The sequence below is a fragment of the Manis pentadactyla genome, chromosome 2, assembly GCF_030020395.1.
Source record: "Manis pentadactyla isolate mManPen7 chromosome 2, mManPen7.hap1, whole genome shotgun sequence".
NCBI classification, from domain to species: Eukaryota; Metazoa; Chordata; class Mammalia; order Pholidota; family Manidae; genus Manis; species Manis pentadactyla.
The window spans coordinates 12504820-12524575 of record NC_080020.1 but is presented as its reverse complement, the minus strand read 5'-3'; the positions used below and the strand labels follow the sequence as shown (position 1 = coordinate 12524575).

The following is a 19756-nucleotide window of genomic DNA, read 5'->3' as shown; positions in this document are numbered from 1 at the left end:
CAGGTATAGTAATATGTACTTAAGGAATCAGAACTGCTCTACTGGGTATATGAAAGGCAGCAGGGAAGGCAGGCGAAGAAGAGAGTAGGAGTTTATTTTGGGGGTAGAAAGATTATTCCAGTGGAAAGTGTAAAGACCCAGTTGTAAAAGGATCCATGTGCACAGGAAAAATACTTTGTTCAGGATTCAAGTGTGGGAATGGTAGAGGAGATTTGAGGAGCAGATTGGGACCAAGGAGAAAAGGCAGTTGTGTGCTCAGCCTTTAGACTGTATTTTAGAGACGGTGTAGGGCCAGTGGAATCTTAAGTCAGGGAGAATGACGAGGGTATTATTTTTTTGTTTTCTCTCTCTCTTTAAAGTAACTGAGTTAATTCCAAGAATAGATTAGAGGTTGGAAGAGACTGATAGCAGAGAAAAAAAATGAAGAGGTAATTGTAGAGTTCTTGGGAGGGAGACGGCCTGAACTGAGAATGCTTGTAATCCAGGGATATTTCTGAAGTGGAATGGGCAGGATTTGTGATTAACAGAATGCAGGGGCTAGAAGGGGTGTCAGGGACGATCGCGGTTTCTGGCTTAAGCGGCTGAGTCAATCATGGTTGGGAGACGTGTAGAGTTTCCAAGTGGACATCCAGGCAGAGCTAGTCCGTGGATACTCAGAGAGGTAGATTTAGGCCCATATCCCTATTATTCAAATTCTGAAAGTGGGTGAGATATTTCAGGAATTAAGGGAGCAGGAACAAAACCATAAGGACTATCATATAAGAAGAGGCAGAGGAGGGAGATGTACACACGTGGGCTGGACTGAGTAGCAAGGGGGGAGTAGGGCGAGAGCTGGGAGCTGACAGACACAGAAGCACAAAGGAAGCGGGAATGATTGTTTAAATAGTCTTAGGGAAGAGTGCCCGTTTTTATTGCTGAGCATAAAGGAAGAGAAGGATACATATTTTAGATAAATCTAAGGATAGAACTGAAATCAGATTTCAACATTAACCGCATTGGTTGGATTTATTTTGCTATCCTTAACTCACAGGGCTGTCTTTTCAGTATTCACCATGATTTGGTCCCAGCCATTTTTTTCTCTCTCATACTTCCACTCACTGTACATATATCCTTGTTCTATCCATAAAAAGCAAGACCACAAACTTGTAGGGATCCAGACTGACAGTGGTGTAGTACGTATACAGTTGCAGTAAAGTAGGATTTTTTTTTTTTAAACAGGAGCACCAACCACTACATCCGCATCTACAACAGGCTTCAGTTTAGGATTCAGTAAACCTGCAGCATCCGCCACCCCGTTTTCTCTGCCCATTACTTCTACCTCAGCTAGTGGTATTACTCTTTCGTCTGCTCTGACATCAACTCCAGCAGGTGAGGTGAATGGAAAAAGTCACGTTTTATGGTTGAATCTCAGTTTGTTTTTTGGTTCATAAACATAGGTATCTACCTTAAAGGTTCATTTTTGGAAAGTTTTTATTTCAGTCATTCAGCATTGGGTATTAAAGCAGCAGAGTCCATTTTGGACGTTGGTCTCTACAGAATGAAGGAGGGGGTGCTGACAGAAGTAAAATGTAAGACTATTAAAATCTATTTTGTTTTCAAGGAACACTTTGGCAGTCAGGAAGGATAAAGAGTTTGCATGAAACCTTGCTGGGCTTAGGATTCATTTAGTTTTGAAGATGGAATTGGTGACTTATGTTGAAAAAACTATCCCAGTCTGGAATCAGTTACCCAATACCATTCTAGTGTCACCCAAAGACCCTACTTCTGTCACTGCTTTTTTGCTTTGAAGATACTATTTCTCTTTATTCTCAAGTATATGTAATCTTTAATGAAGAGATTTTCCCCAAGAGCCAGTTTTATCATACACATCAGTTTTTTAGGAAGTGTTTGTATTTTCTATGGCATTAGAAATGATGTTTCCTTTTGAAGCCTTACAATCTCATTTTTTACAGCCTCCACAGGATTTACTCTAAATAATTTGGGTGGAACAACAGCCACAAGTTCAAGTGCATCCACAGGCCTTTCTCTTGGGGGAGCCTTATCCGGTTTGGGAGGTTCCCTTTTCCAGAGTACAAACACAGCAGCATCAGGTAATTGATGGTATTTCCTTTACAGAAGTTGTAAATATTTATGTTTAAATGTACCGAACTTTATTTTGGCCTAAATTGGAGATCATTTGTCTCTGTATGTTCTTCCTTTTAGTATGAAAACTGAATTATAAAGTATTTTTCATACATAATTGGCCACTTAGCCACATTTTAGAAATAAATTTTCTTGCTTCTCAATATTGACTGACTAGATAAGGAAATAAAGAGGAATTTGCTTACGGAGTCATCAACCTGTTCTACAGAAACTTGTCTTTTTAATAAATGGCAGTTGACTAGATTTGGAACATTTAGCATCGTTTAGCCCTTTTGTTGTAAGAATGACTCTCCAGTATAGATGTCAGGAAAGTGTATTAGCCTGCTTTGCAGGCAAGATTTGATAACATAAATCACTTTATTGTAGTCAGGCACAATCTTAAGGTACCAACTCATCTGACAAAGAACACCGAATTAATATTTTTGTATCACAGGTTGCTTTCTCATTTCATGCTTATTTTGGAGTAAGCCTCATGTTCAGGCTTCTGTAGATATTTTGAATATTGGCTATGGCTAATGACAGTATAGGGAAGACAGTGAGGATTTGTGGGTGTGAGAAAAGCTTTCCTTTTATTTGAAGCAATTGAAGAAGTACTCACATAGCAATGTGACATCAAGAATTTCTGTTTTAACAGATTACAGATGAGGAAAAGTTGATATGTTGAAATCACAAAATTTGCAATAATACTTAGGCTGATTTATAGTGACTTTAATTTCAGAAATTTTACTGAGCATATAATTTGTGTCTACTGCTTTACTTGGTTATGTGGGAGAGATGAAGGAATCTGACTTAATGTTTCTTATTAAAACTAGTTTTTTGATGTCCTCTATTCAGATTCTAAATTTTGTGGAGAAATTTCAAATCCGTGGAAGGGGAGAAAAGAAGTTGGTCAAAATAACTTAGAGGAATTTGCCGTGTTCAAATTTCATTGCTCTTTCAAATACTTACCTTTGTCATTACTGTATAACTTTGTTTATATTCAAAATGTCTTCTAATAACCAAATCACTAGATAACTGTGACATATATATCTTTGCAGGATAAGTATTTAAACATCTTTCCCAAAGATTCCCGTGAGAACAAAACACAAAAATAATAGAAAGGGGAGGTAGAGAGTTGGTTTTGTTGAGTTTTCAGGTCTGTTCTGACTTTTCTTCGGCTCTTGACACAATATTCAGTGCCTAAATATATGGTTATGTTAAAGGTATTGATATTTTAGAAATTAATATTTTTTTAGCTATTTTTCACACATTGCCAGGATTTAAATCCAGTTTGCAGTTATCTTATACTCTTATCCAGTACATCCTATTGTTTCCTCTGTTTTTAAAGTAAGGAGCATCTTGTCTGTGAAGAACCCCAGTTGTGCCAGTCTGGGAGTGTATGGACTTACCCATGCAAGATCTTTGAAATTTTGCACTTTGACTCATAAGTATACATTAATGACTTACAATTAACTATAGTGTTAGGCACTTCAATTCCTTTTGTCAGTGAGATAGGATTTAAATAAACAAAGTATACTTTCTTTTAAAGTTTTATGAAAAGAATTTGGGAGTATGAAATTCTGATCATGTTTTACCTGTAAGACTTCCAGTTATCAGTTCTTTAAATTTCATTGGTAGTAAAACTATGTGCTTTATGATATATCTTGAAAGCTCACCCTAGTTTGCATTTATTTATTTATTTATTTTCCCTCATCTCTATTCAGATATAATTGACAGATAAAATTGTAAGATATTTAATGTGTACAACATAATGATTTGGTAGACATTGTAGGAGGTTTTTCCCCCATTGAGTTAATTAACATGTCCAATACCAGGTAATTTTAAAAGTATGTAATTCTAAAACATGATGGGGATACAAGATATATTCACCTGAAAATATACAAGTAAAAATACTTCTGCAGAGAATGTTTAAAAACAAAATCGAGTGTCCACATATAATGAACTACCAGGTACATTCTTATCCTTTTAATAAAGGAAAATCATATCATCCGAACTATATATACCTTCGGATCCGAGCAAGCTATCAGTCTTTGTCTAAAGCATGCTCCAGACTTGTTTCTTATTATTTGCCTAAGTCAAGTATGAAGAGAATCTGGGATCCAATTTAAAAGTATGTGAGTGCTTTGGTCAGTAAGGGGAAATCATTGCAAAGGCTGCCATGAGCTCTGTTAATGCTGGTTGGCTTGTTTGTAGGACTTGGACAGAATGCTTTAGGCTTGACTTTGGGAACTGCAGCAGCTGCTTCAGCTACAGGCAATGAAGGCCTTGGTGGTATCGATTTTAGTAGCTCATCAGATAAAAAGAGTAAGTAACGCTATTGTAATTTTAGGTTCTAAGTGTCGTTTGCGGGAACTTAATTTCCTATGTCTAGAATATTGTTATATATTCAGTAATTGAATTTTTACTTTTATTTGTGTTACATTTCACAAATTTTGATTGTGTTGTATGTTAAATATTTTTGTAGAAAACAGAGATTTGTATGTGCATATGTCTGTGTGTTAATACATATTTTAAAATTGGGATCAGGATACATTTATTATTTTGTAACCTGTTCTTTTTCATGTAATACATTGTAAGAATTTGTCAATGTCAGTAATTCTTTAAAAATATTTTAATGCTGCTTAGTCAGCCATTGTCCTGTTTAGTGTTTGTTCCTAGTTCTTTCATTTTGGGAACCATCACTGTATTGGGCGTCTTTATAGAGCGAGGCCGTACAGTGAGTGCTGTGGTCTGAGACTGTCAGCTCCGGCTGATTGCCTGGTTCAACTCCAGGCTCGGCTGTTTCCAAGCTCTGTGACCTAGTTCCAGTTGTTGATCCTCTTTGTGCTTTAGTTTCTTCATCTGTAATGTGGGGGAAAATAACAGTACCTACTTCATGGGGTTGGTTTGGGGTTTACTATTTGTAAAACCTCAGCAGAGCCAGGCACATAGTAAATGCTGTCTAGGCGTTGGCTTTTATTAAACATTTTTGTTTTTTGGTTCTTTCTTTAAGGCAAATACCTAGAAATTGTATCATTGGCTTAAAGAGAGGCATAGTTTGGAGATTTTTTGGTATATATTGTGAAAATGCTTTCTAGAAAGGTTTTACCAATTTATTTACCCCCAGCCAGTATGAAAATGCCCTTCTTGCTATGCTCTGACCACATTGAAGATGGTTTTTAAAAGTTTGCCAGCCCAAATTCATTTTAAAAAGTTTTTGTTGTTGTTTGTTTCGTGAGTGTTTTTGTTTTTGTATTGCAACATCCCTTCTGCTTCTGATGAAAACATGTTTCGCTAGAGTATATCTATCCGTATTGCATTGAACCTCTCTGAAGAACTTAGAATGAGATAATGGATGAAGATATAAAATATTCAGGTTCCTTATATCTTTTCAAGAATTTTAAAAATTAGGGGTTTTATTTGTAAGGAGCTACTATTTTAGGTGAATTACTCTCCTCAAAGGTGGTTAAATCCTTTTAAACTTAACAACATTTGAGTTCATTTCTCTTTGGAAATGGACTAATTTTTCAACATTGGGTCCTATCTCTTGTTTTTACTTCGTTTTCTTTGTAACAACTCCATAATTAGAAAAATAACCTGAGATGTTTTAGCAGCTTATTTTTTTTTTTTTTTTTTTTTTATTGAAGGGTAATTGACAACAGTATTACATTACATTAGTTTCAGGTGTACAACACAGTGTTTCAACATTTATATACATGATAATTCTAGGTACCAGCTATCACCATACCAAGTTGTTACAATATTTTGACTATATTCCTTATGCTATACATTACATCCCGGTTACTTATTTATTTTACAATTGGAAGTGTGTTTATATATATATATATATATATATTTTTTGTGAGGGCATCTCTCATATTTATTGATCAAATAGTTGTTAACCACAATAAAATTCTGTATAGGGGGGTCAATACTCAATGCACAATCATTAATCCACCCCAAGCCTAATTTTCGTCAGTCTCCAATCTTCTGATGCATAATGAACAAATTCTTACATGGAGTACAAATTCTTACATAGTGAATAAGTTACATGGTGAGCAGTGCAAGGGCAGTCATCACAGAAGCTTTCGGTTTTGCTCATGCATTATGAACCATACACAGTCAGTTCAAATATGAATATTCATTTGATTTTTAAACTTGATTTATATGTGGATACCACATTTCTCTATTATTATTATTTTTAATAAAATGCTGAAGTGGTAGGTAGATACGAGATAAAGGTAGAAAACAGAGTTTAGTGTTGTAAGAGAGCAAATGTAGATGATCAGGTGTGTGCCTGTAGACTATGTGTTAATCCGAGCTAGACGAGGGCAATAAACATCCATGTATGCAGAAGATTTCTCTCAGAACATGAGGGGGGAGGTTCTAAGCCTCACCTCTGAGCAGCTTATTTTTTTACTCAGTTGGTGGTGCCTAGTACCCTCTGACTACTTTAAGCCTGAGACTGCTTCTCTCTTCACTGTAATTGCTTTTAGTCTCCACATGAAAGAGCAGATTGAGGCAGAGGAGTAAGAAAAATGTAAGGAGTTGATCTCCCCTCTCTTTTTCTCTTAACCCCCCACCCCTCCATGGTCCTACTCTCCTATTGTGCCTTAGCTAGAGGTGAACAAAAGAAATGCGTAAAATAAATGCATGTGACCACATGTGTCACATCCCATTCCCCTTTAATCCCATTATATGTGTCAGGGGATTCTTTTTTTAATCTAAAGGATTTCTCGTTTTTTTTCCCAGTGGCTGTGTCAGTTAGCCTGGCCCTGCCGTATCAGTGGGATTTGATCAGATGAAGAGTGGTGGGAAACAGCATTCTTTGAGGAGGGGGCAGCATGGAGCAAGACCTACAGATGAGAATGATCTTGGCCCCTTTGAAGAATTCTGGGAGGCCAGTGTAGCAGCAGAGTAGAAAGATCGGATTCCAGAGATCACGAAGGGCCTTGTGTGCCACAGGGAGTTTTGTGATTTTACTGAGGACAGTTGAGATCTACTAATGATTTTAATCTGGATAATGTGCCATGATAGGACTTATGTTTGAAGAAAAGCATTCTGAGAGCCATGTGGGAAATAATGTGCAGGCAGGCACGAATAGATGGGGAGAACAGTTAGGCTTTTATAGTAGTCCACGAATATTACTAGGGCAAAGTGAGGTAGACTAATTAAGAATACAATATAGTGAGTTACAAGAAATACATATTTGGTCATTCACATGACCAAATACATATTTCGCAGGTATATTTGGCCTTCATCTACAGTTCTTGAAAACACTATAGAGTCTTAAAGGTGGAATGGGTGCCTTGTCATGTCAATGAGATACTTCTGGACCCCCTGCCCAAAGGCTGGGGCCGGAGGCTGAATCAGCCAATGGCCAATAATTTAGTCAATTATGACTATGCAATGAAGCACTCACAAAAGCTCTTGAGAAGAGCTTATAGCTGTCACTCTCTTAGATCTTGCTTCTCTGTCAGAAAGAACTTCTACACTTAGGGAGCTAGAATGCTTCCATGTGCTACCAAGCTCTATGAGGATAGAAGCTGCTTTATGTGAGACCGTGCCCTGTGTATCTCTTTATCTGGCTATTAACTTGCATCCTTTACGGTATCCTTTATTCAACTGGCAAATGTTAAGTGTTTACTTGAGTTCTGTGAGCCGTTACAGCAAATTGATTGATTTAAGGGGAGGTTGTTGGAACCTCCAATCTGTAGCCAGTTAAGTCAGAACAAAGGTAACAGCCTGGGACTTGCAACTAGTGTCTGGAATAAGGAGTGGAGGGCAGTATTGTAGGGTGGAGCCCTTAACTTAGACAATCTAGTGCTGTCTTTGGGCAGATAGTGTCAGAATTGAGTTGAGTAGTTGGACACCCATCTGGTGTTCAAGAATTGCTTGGTGGTGTGTGTGTGGGAAGACCCTCCTCCCACACACGCACACATTAGAATCAGGTTTGGGAACCCAAAAGCAGTTAAGTGCATCATTGCAGGAGTCCATGGTAATCTAGAAACAGGCCCAAGTTTTACATGTGTGTATATAAGTTTTTGTAAAATATAATAAAAATGGAATGTCGAAGAAATAGCAAAATCATGTAATAGTCAACATAAAATTGAACTATTTGGGAAAAAAAATTAGATCCCTACTGTATTTTACTATGTCTCATCAAATATAAGATGCCATCTACAGAATGTGGGTGCCAATTTCAGAAATGTTAAAATATGAAAAAAATTCTTAGAATCAATGCAACGTAAAATATGGGAAAATAAACTACAGCTGAATTAAAGAGGTAAACAAAAGAAATACCACGTACAAATGTGAAAGGTAAATGACAAATTGAAAGCACAATACTTGCTTTCTAGATGCTTAATTTTTCATATTTTAACATCTGAAATCAAGATATATCTCACAATTTTATATATATGTATATTTTATAAAATTATAAGGATCTAATTTTAGACATAAACACATGAAATATGATATACGTGAGACACAGAATTAGTATTTAATATTGAAATAGCTCTTAGAAGTCCATAAGAAAAAAACTTCAAAAACATATAACATGAATCAGCAGTTAACAAAAGGAGTAATACACTTGTCCATTTAACGTTTGAAATAAATTTTTAATTCACTTAGTACTGTCAGAAATATGAATTAAGATTATAACGAAGTGGCGTTTTTTTTCAACTATGTACTGGCAGTGAGTTTTTTTAAAAATATGTTCATTGTTGAGGATCTGATGAAAGGTGCTCCTGTTCATAGTAGATGGAAAGTACATCGTTTAAGGGATGGGCAGTATGTCAGAGGCCTTCCCTGGCATACTCTTTGACCTGTGAATTCTTCTTGAAATACAAATAAAGTAGTATAGAAATATTTGTAAATAAAGACATTCACTGCAATAGCATATATATGTGACTGCTGATATGCTAAGAAAGGTTGGGCGTAGGGGTTATGATACAGCTACATTAGCAGTACTCTGTGATCATTTAAAGTCATTTTAAGTGACAATGGAAAATATTCACAATACACTGAGAAAATACGTTAAAATACAACTTATGGTAGTCCTGATTGCTTTTTAAAATGGGTGTGTTAAGTGCAGAAAAAAGCTGGAAGGGTACATGGAGGTTCTCTGGCAGGGTGAAGTTTTGTGTGTTTCTCTTTTTGCATTTTTTGTTAAATAAGCAAGTCTTATTTTTATAGTAAGAAATAAAATTTTGGAAAAGCAGAAGAGTCACTGCATTTTGCTGAATGCTGAATGAGCATTTTTACTTTTCTTTTTGGGGTATACTATTAATGATAACTGTCAGATAGGTGAGGGAGTTCTTGATATGTCTGCAGGCCTCAGTTTTTTAAATTTGCTGCTTTTGTAAAATATTGAGAGAAGGTCAGGGAATCTGATGTATTTTAGTGTACTGATAGGGCCTTAAAAAGTGTCAAGAACAAGAAATAACAAGTGTTGGTGAGGATGTGGAGAACAGGGAACCCTCCTGACACTGTTAGTGGAAATGTAAATTGGTACACCCACTATGGAAAGTAGTATGGAGGTTCCTCAAAACACTGAAAATAGAAATACCATATGACCCAATAATTCTACTTCCAGGAATATACCCAAAGAAAACAAAGTCTCTGATTTGAAAGGTATATGCACCCATATTTATTGCTGCCTTATTTATAATAGGCAAGATATGGAAGCAACCAAAGTGTCCATCAACAGATGAGTGGATGAAGGTGTGGTACATATATATCATGGAATATTATTTGGCCATAAAAAGAAAGAAATTCTGCCATTTGCCGCAATGTAGATTAACTCAGAGGGTATTATGCTAAGTGAAATAAGCTGGGCAAAGACAAATACTATATGATCTCACTTATATGTGGATTCTAAAAAAAAATAAAACAAAACAGTAGTAGACTCTTAGACACTGAGAAGTGACTGGTAGTTACCATGGGGAAGGGGTTGGGGTTGGGTGGGTGAAATAGCTGAAGGAAATAAAGCACAAAATCTAAATCACAATATGTTCGTCACAGGGGTGAAAGTACAGCATAGAGAATATAGTCACTAGTTCTGTAACATCTTTCTATGTTGACAGAATAACTACACTAGTTGGGGTGAGCCTTAATAATGTAGATAACTGTCAAATCACTATGTTATATACTTGAAACCAATGTAATATTGCATATCAACTATACTTCAATAAAAAATTTTTTTTAATCTGCCAAGTAAAGGTCTCAGCTGTTAAACTCCTAGGCAAGAATATTTTTCATGGAAGATAGTTGAAAAAGGGAGATTCTTGCCCTTGAAAGAAATAGATGCAAATCAGCTACATAACTACCTGTTCATATGTACATAAATGTGTCTCCGTAATACATTATGTTTGGAGTTTGTGACATTGCTTGATGCTTAAGAGGCAAAGAAATGCTTAATAGTTTCTATTTATACTTTAGTTTGTGTTAACTTAAAACTTGTATTTGGGATACACTGTAAAATTACCTATTTTTACATAAAGCTTCTTGAATTTCCTAGGTGATAAAGCAGGAACAAGACCAGAGTAAGTTAACAACTTAATTTTTTTAATATTTTAGTTAAAGAGTTACTAAGTCATATGCAAATGATATGGTTTGAAGTCAATGAAACCATAATAGGTATTTAGAACAAAAATTATTTTAACCAGTTTTGTCAAAAATAAAGTAGGAAACATATGTTCTGGAAAGATTATGAAAGGTCAAATATTTAATTCTAATCACCAAGAAAATTCATAACCAATTCTTTCTAGAACCTTTATGCCCAATTTTATGTATATACCTTTTATTTTATTTATATCAGTACCATTTCTTCTTGATAAAGAGGGAGATTCCATATACATGACATATGTGTTTGAAGATAATTATCTTTATTACCAATTGTATTTCTCAACCTATTTGTATTACATTAAATAAAGCACTTGTAAATAAACAATAAAGTTCACTCCTCCAAAACGTCTTGTGTATCTTTTAGCCCTATTACATAAATGTGGAAGCTGAGACTGAGATTTATGTCAAGGAAGTGGTAGCCGATTCATGATCGAAATTAATTCATGATTGTATCATAGCATGCCGAATTTCACTTACTCCTGTCTTCATTAAATATTTATAATTCCCTTAAGCTTTTTCTAGATCTTACTTTGTTGAAGAGCATTGAAGTTAAAAAATAAAAATACTGTGTCTCATGAGAAGTTTCATAGACTTTAGTGAATGCTTTAATATTTTTGAGCTGAATAAAATGTCAGTCATAGACTTCTTGAGCCAGAGAGAACTTTATCTCAAATCAGATATCAAAAATATCTGCAGTATTTTCTAATTTTTCTTCCTTAAACATTTAGTCAAATGCATTTACATGTATTTATAAAAGGTACTAGTCATCTTAGAAATCTCTGTGTCAGGTAAATTACAATATTATTTTATAGGTCAGGAAATTCTTTGTAAAGAACTTTGAAATCATTGAAGGAAGGTATAAATGGGGAATGTTTGGGGTTTTTTTTTGTATCTTAACATATACTCTAGTAAAATTCAGCTGTCACATTTTTATAATTTAATACATCTTTGGCATTTTTCTTAGGGATAGTAAAGCACTGAAGGATGAAAATCTACCTCCTGTCATCTGCCAGGATGTTGAAAATCTCCAGTAAGTGCATCAAGTATAGTTAGATAAATCATACTTGAAGAATGCTAGAATATATTTTAGGGGGAACATCTCTTCCTCCTAAACTTTTAGCTTTGGTTAAAATTTTAATGCTTTTAGAAATTAACAGAACAACAGGAATTAAAATTCTGTAAGAAAGCATATGAACTATAGGTGAATTTTTAGCATTTGTTTCTTAAAACACTAGGACTCTGACCAAGCTACTGTAAATGTGTTTTTTTCTGTAGGAAACCGAAGGTGTACTTTTTTTTAAAACATAGTTTCATTTATGTTTTTAGGAAATTTGTGAAGGAACAAAAACAGGTCCAAGAAGAAATTAGTAGAATGTCTTCAAAAGCAATGCTTAAAGTACAAGAAGATATTAAAGCCCTGAAGCAGCTTCTGTCATTGGCTGCCAGTGGCTTACAGAGAAACACTCTCAATATTGACAAATTAAAAATAGAAACTGCTCAGGTAAACTAACTTGTCATTTTATCATAGGGTTTTTTTGTTCATTTTTTTTTACAAATGGAAATAGGTCTTTCAATTATAAAGTTTAACATACTTCTAAGAAAATCATATAGATTATATACTTCTGCTATAATAATAGTTACTAGTTCTTACTGAGTGCTTACTATGTATGAGGCAGTATTCTAAGCAGCTTATATATATTAACCTGGTTTAGTTTTCATGTCAGCCCTATGAGGTAGGTACTGCTATTATCTTTGTTATCTAAATGAGAAATCAGGCAGAGAACTTCATTAATAAGTGGAAGCGCTTGGATTCAAACCCTGTAATCCACCTCCAGAGTTTATGCTTCTGACTACCTTGTTGCATAAGAGTACCCGCTGGCTAACTTGTTATTTATATTATGCAGGAGAGAAAACAGCTAGTCAGAAAAAAAGTGTTTTGATATGTCAGTGGTTAAATAAAATTTACATCGTGCTCTGTAGGTACTAAATTCTGTAGTGGCCTGCTAGTCCCAGGTCTTGGTTGATAAAAATAATGAGGCTGATACTAATATCTGCTTGTCACTCAAGTGTGCTTGTCTTGTCTCTATGGTATGGTGTACCATTATATAAAATAATCACGTAATATGCAGTTTTTCTCTACATCAGTGGGGAAGAATGCTGATAGCTGATTTGCTTGTGTGTTCAGTTTCACAGTTATGCTTGATCAGATCACGGCAGTCTAGAAATCGTTCTCTAGAGTTTTCCCTGATCTGTTAATGAACTTCTCTTGATACATCTTTTTAATGTGGGCCTGCCTGTTGGAGTGCTGTGCTCTTCATAAATGAAGTAATATTTAAGTAAAAATTTTAAAGGTGCTTATATGTCTCTCTTGTTTATTGAAATATAATTGACATTTAGCATTATATTAGCTTCAGGGATGCAGCATAATATGTTGGTATTTATGTATATTATGAAATGATCACCATATCCATTACAAGTAGTTACAAATTGTTTTTTAACCCTTTGTTGTTTACTTTTAAATATACCATATAGAATTATTAATTGTAATCACTGTGTGGTACATTACATCCCTTAGATTTATTTGATTTATAACTCGAAATTTTGTACCTGCTTATATGTCTTCAAGTCAACTATTGGAGAATACTTTGTGATATTTTAAGTAAGAATGGGTTGCTAAAATAGTCATTCTAAACTTTGATGTTTAAAGGGAATTCAAAGGCTTTGTTATATGCCTTCAAATTTCCTGGTGGCTTACAAACTCTTTAGTTAAATATAAATGAAGTGCTCCTCTATGTTTCCTTTCCATTTCTTCTTCCTTTATATCTCATCAGATATATACATTCTAGGAGGAAAAACTGTTAGCTATGTTCTTAGGCTATGGAGAATATTTAGACTGATTAGACATTACATGAAATTATCAAGTATGTGGAAAAGGTCATTAGCAGAGTACTAAAGGGGGTAGACTCAAGAAAAAGAGAATTGAATGCTACAAGGAGGCCTTGTAGCACTGGATGATTCCATTCACAAATATCTGTGGAATACCGGTTCAATACCAGACTTGTTAATAGTCTTTCAGAGATGAAAGGACAACTCCAATGGCACTAAAATTCTACTGGGGAGATGAAATAGTGAAAGATTCAGCAGAGTATAAAGGTGCAAGTGAAGGAGAGGATATGAGTCAGAGTTTCATCTGAGTTGAGTTTAGAAAATTTTAAAGGCAGTTGTCATTCTTTGATCTAAAGTTATTCTTATTTCCAACATAACAGGCATTAGCTCTCTACCCAGAATCTAGTGAATTGCCAGTTGAAAAAAATGTCCCTTAGTGAAGCACTTAACAGTCTTATTTAACCCCAAAGCCTTTCTTCAAAGAAAGCCTCTGAGAAATAAAAACAGTTCTGAGGTAGGCGCAGTGTTGTAATTGTGAAGACCAGAACCTTATGGAAGCAGAGTTTATATATCTCATTTTTGGTATATAACTTGAGAGGTTAGGTAAGTAGGGTGGTTAAAGTTTTTCTTTTTGGGTAGTGTAGGTGCCCAATAGTGTACTGAAGTTACATTGCCGAGTCCATGGATTCAGTGAATATTTTTAAGGATCTTGTATGTTCAGAGCACCTCAACAGGCGTTTGGGATTAAAACAATTATAGTAGGGAGAGTGAGTTTAATCAAGTAATGTGTTCCGGGTGCAAGGGATGATAGAGGCTCAGAAGGGCAAGTTTGTCATCTGTGCAGGGTAGGATCCCTGTGTTGAGTCCTAAACATACGGCGGTGTTCACCACGCTGGTAGAAAGGAAGGATGGCGAACAGAGGCATGGAGGCATGAACTACACGTGTCTGAGGGTCTAAAAGCAGGTTTAGTATCACAGGAACCCTGAGAACAGGTCTGGGCCTGGCAGGAGTCAGTACTTAAAGAAGTAGGCAGGGGTCAGAGTTTGAATTTAAAGTCAGGTAGGCTAGCAGCCTGAGTTGAACGAAATGGAAGTGAAAAAAACAGTAGAGACTATTAGAAACTAAACAGTTTGACAATAAAATGAGGGCAGGAGGTTGCCATAGGGAATATAAAGTTAACGTAAGGTACTTTTTTTTCAAATAAAGGTTGAAAAAGCAGTGAAATGATGGGAATGTGGAATGTAAGGGGATAAAACAATATTGTGCTCAGTAAACCATTGGCTAGAAGATAGATACAGCATTGAGGAAAAGTAGAAGGCAATGTAAGAGTGGTTACGTGTGTAAGCAGTGAAAGAATCGGGCTGCCTAGATTGTTCTCAGGTCATCCAGCTACATGGCCTTGGGCAAATTACTTAATGTCTCTGACTTCATTTCTTCACCTGTAAAAAGGGAAACGTTACTTACCTTACATGATTGTTGTTGAAGGTTAATCATGATAACATAAGTAAAGCCTTTAGTATAGTACTTGATATATAGTGAGTTCCCAGAATGGAAACTGCTGCCATTGGCCTCAGCGTCATTATTACTACTACCTTGCTTTTTTTAAATAGTGTTTTCTACATTTACATATTAAAGATTTTTAAATAGTAGCATAGTCTTTCACTGTGGGTGAATTAACTTTATATCCTATAGAAATCCATGGTTTCTTAAACTGGACCAGTTCATTGTAAGTTTATCATAGTTTGTTAAAATGGTAGTTTATCTTCTTTGGAAAGAGATTTTAGCAATTTGTCTTACAGCAGCTTTATCCATAATAAGTTTTCATAGCATGAACCCCTAAGAATGGCATTGTTTGAAATTTCAGTCCAGAGTTAATTGGTACTTTTATTTTTAGCCTAACTTTTTAACAAGCCTTTTTAAAAAACAAAACAAAACAAAAACTTCTTATCTATTAGGAGTTAAAGAATGCTGAAATAGCTTTGAGAACCCAGAAAACACCACCTGGACTCCAACATGAAAATACAGCTCCTGCTGAGTAAGTTACTGGATATTTTTAAAGAAATGTTTCTCACTATAAGAAAGCAGAATGTAAAAACAGTATGTAGACTAAGAATTTTTAGTTTACTGTGTAGAAAGCCTGGGTTAATAAGTACTTTACATGGATTTTAAAGTTTAATTCCCATAAAAACCCTACAAGGAGCACAGTTCACCCTCATTTTATTGAAAGATAGGTGAAAGCTAAGATCAAAGCTTTTAACTGCTATCCTGCAGTTGCACTTCTTATATGTATTACTCACAGGGTTAGTTCACTTTACTAAATTTTGCAGGTAGTAGAAACTTATATTTTTACCCATAAGGACTTTTAACAAAAAAATTTATGATAGTCCTTTCCTTAAACAGGACATACTAAATATAGTTTAACCCTTTTAATTATTTACATAGCTTTTATGTACATAGGTAATAAGGCCTCAGAAAGAAAAATTAGAAAATATAGATAAGTAAAATTAAAATAAAATAATCCACCTGTAATCTCATCACTCAGCTTGTATATCCTTCTAGTCCCCATACGTGTGATACAGAGCTTGTCTCTCTTTTTTTTTTTTTTTTTTTTGTCCTTCCGTGTTGCTAGAGGTAATAACAGCTACTATTTCTCAGCTTTTTGCCATATGCCAGGGGTGGGCCCAGCACTGCACATGCTTCATCCCATTTCCCACCAGACCTACAGCTGTCACTATTGCAGGCCTAGCAGTAGGGCCTGAGCCTGGGAGTGGTAGACGTGTGACTCCTGGTCCTTCCCTTTTTTATCTTTTAACTTTTTATTAAATATAATTTCAGACTTACAGAAACAGTTCAAAAATAGAACAAAGAATTTCCCTTTATCTTTCATCTAGATTCCCTGCTTGTTAACAGTTTTACTGTATTGTTTTGTTCCTTGTTCTCTGTATGTATATACAAGTTTTTTTCCCCTCATCAGTGTGAGTTATTTGCAGACATCATGTCCTTTGTGCTTAAGTACTTCAACATGTATTTCTTCAACATAAGGATATACTTTTACATAACCACAAATGATCAAAATCAGGAAATTCACAGTGACAGCAATACTCCTGTTTTCTTATTCAAATTAGCATGGGATGTCTTCCTCACTGGACTTCCTTTATTATTTATTCCTTTGTCTTGTCCTGTATGCTGCCATTGGAACTTTTTTGAAAGGGTTTGAATTGTATCATTTTTCACTACAAAAAGCTTTCATAGTTCCCTGTTTCTTATAGAATAATCTTTAGACTGCATGCTGTTCAAGGTCCCTTTTTATCTTTCTGGCATTCTCTTGTTAAATTTATCAGAATAGTAATAGTAATTACACGCTCTTGCTATAGTACACTATAGTGTTTTCAGATGATAAATATAAGAACTGTAAGTACTTGGTTATAAACTCTGGTTGCCAATTGCATTTCTTTTAACTTTTTATTTTGAACTTATTTTAGATTTACAGAAAATCTGTAAAATGGTAGTGTAAAGAATTTCCTTATACCCTGCTTCCCTTACTGTTAACCTACTGCATAACCATAGTATAATTGCCAAGAAGAGGAAATTCACATTGGTACAGTATTATTAACCAAACTATAGAACTTACTTGAATTTTAACTGATTTTTCCAGTGCTTTTTCTGTTCTAGGATCCTACTTTCCACTACCATACCTTTTCTATTCTAGAATCTTGTTCACGTTGCATTTAGTTCTTCCTCCTTTATCTTGAACAGTCTGTTCAAGTTTTTCAATCTTTCCTTGTCTCTGATGACCTTGATAATTTTGAGGAATAGTAAGTTGTTTTGTAGATTATCCCTTAATTGGCATTTTTCACAATTGGAGTGAGAATATGCATCTATTTTTGATATCTTGATAACTTACTAGGTTGAGTTTTTGTTCCAATAATGTCTGTACCACTTACAGACACATTATGTTAATCCAAAGGCCCTGATTAGATGGGGGCATATATTTACTTATTTGGTGTTTTGAGTGTAAAGGAAACACTGGTTTCGGAACTCTGCTCTGACCCTGGGACTGTTTCATGTAGCTACTTCCGAGTCTTGGTTCAGCAGTTTGAGGCACAGCTTCAGCAGTACAGACAGCAGATCGAGGAGCTAGAAAACCACCTTGCCGCTCAAGCAAACAATTCACACATAACCCCTCAAGGTAACATGCTTTCTGTGCTAATATGTTTGATTGATAGCACTATTTTTTTTTTTGCTGAGAGATTAAGATTTTGTTATATAGTAGATATTCTAGGTAACTACTACAAGTTGTCTTAAGCTACCAGAGGAACACTTCATTAAAAATCCTTGATTAGATCTTAAGTCCCTGTAACTATGAAATGCTGTATTATGAATTGTTACTATGCTTACAAGGAAAGCAGTCTAAGGGCCTCTCCCCAGATGACTGAAGGAGACATGTCCCTCTCAGTCGGCTTGTTCTGCTGTCTTCTCTTATCCATGGGGATATTGGTTCCTTTTTTCCTTCTACATCATTAATTTTACCAAAAATTGGACCCCAGTAATGGAAAAATAATACTGGTCATGTGTATATGTGTGCATGATATTATAATTTTCTTTTTATAGATTTGTCAATGGCTATGCAGAAAATTTATCAAACATTTGTAGCTTTAGCCGCGCAACTTCAGTCTATTCATGAAAACGTAAAGGTAAGTTTTCAATGCTTGTTCATCTATCTGCATCTGTAGACCAAAGTGAAGTACTTGTTCATTTGGAGGACAAAAGTATCCATGCTTATTGCAGAAAGAGCTAGAATTACATACAAGTGAAAAAGACTAAAACTAAAACCATGATCATGCTCACAGTCATGAATAATATCTATTCTTTCTAAAAAGATACAAGTGTCCTATGCAATCTGTTATTTCATAATATATTGTGAATAACTTTCTGCATTAGTACACATACTGCTTTAACATTACTTTTAGTAGTTACGAAGGACTTCGTTGTGTGTGTGCACAGCTACTTTAACCCTTTATGTGCATAGTTACTTTTGTTGGATATTTAGGTTATTTCCGTTTCTCTCTTGTTAAAAAAATTTTTTGAATTGAGATTATTTCCATCTCTTTACCACTATAAACAGCACTTAAAACATTCTTAGTAGCAAAATCATTTTGCACTGCCTTAATTTTATGTATATTTTGTTCATTGACCATTGCATAAAATAACTTGCTTTTACAAATGCTTGTGTCTTGTAAATACAAGGAACTTTTGTGTTTATTAAATCATGTAAATAAAATAAGTTGTCATTGAATATTTTGAACCTCATGTAATACTAATTTTTAAAGTTTATCTAAGTGAAATTAAAATATATTAAGTATACCTTTTCCAGTTAATCAAGCAAATATCAAATTCTTGAAGTTACATACAACTGGAAAAACCTTTAAAAATCAAAACATCTAAACATAAGTCTAAATTACTATGTAGGATAGAGTTTAATTGAGATTACCAGTATTTTCATTTTTATTTTAATTTGTTGGGTAGTAATAGTTTTTTAAAGTTAATCATTTAAACTATACCATTTTGGAAAAGAGCACACATCAGACTTTTTGCTTTAATAGATTTAAAATTTTAAACCAAATCTTTCAGATAACTTAGTATTAAAGGAGGAATTTTTATTAGATTTTCTTAAAATTTTTATGTTTATAATAAATAATTAGTTTTTTGAAGTGCCAGAGACGATTCTCTGTTTGCAGTCTGAGGTCTGTGTTGTGTAGATGTTTTCTTTCCCTTATCTTTATTGTAAAAGTTTTCAAGTATGCACAGAAGTGAATATGAATATATATATATGTTATAATGAATGCCAGTACCTGCCACCCACTACCAGGATCCTCAAGATCCTGCTGATCTTGCTTTACCAGTTCTCTGCACAGAGATGCATTTCTCCCCCGAGTGGTTTAAGCAAGTCTCAGCCATGTCATTTGTAAATTTACTTGCTTTTTCACAGGCTGTTTCTCCTCACTGGTTTGAAAGATACCCTTTTCGTGACTATAAAACAATGAGACAGACATTTGCACAAAACAGCCCCAGATCATTTTGGATAAACTTTACATGAAGTTTGGACCTACTCTTTTTTTT

At 34.8% G+C, this 19756-nt stretch overlaps 1 protein-coding gene across 2 annotated transcripts in view; it reads left to right on the top strand.

Annotated features, from left to right (window-relative positions):
- Positions 1 to 19756, top strand: part of NUP58 (nucleoporin 58) — a 39114-nt gene that overhangs the window by 7120 nt on the left and 12238 nt on the right. For both annotated transcript variants that reach the window (XM_036917386.2, XM_036917385.2), the window contains 9 exons: positions 1219 to 1368; positions 1953 to 2090; positions 4336 to 4446; positions 10643 to 10667; positions 11714 to 11779; positions 12076 to 12250; positions 15592 to 15671; positions 17707 to 17825; positions 18248 to 18330. In XM_036917386.2, the coding sequence (XP_036773281.2) occupies positions 1219 to 1368; positions 1953 to 2090; positions 4336 to 4446; positions 10643 to 10667; positions 11714 to 11779; positions 12076 to 12250; positions 15592 to 15671; positions 17707 to 17825; positions 18248 to 18330 (947 nt within the window). The remainder of the gene's footprint in view (positions 1 to 1218; positions 1369 to 1952; positions 2091 to 4335; positions 4447 to 10642; positions 10668 to 11713; positions 11780 to 12075; positions 12251 to 15591; positions 15672 to 17706; positions 17826 to 18247; positions 18331 to 19756) is intronic.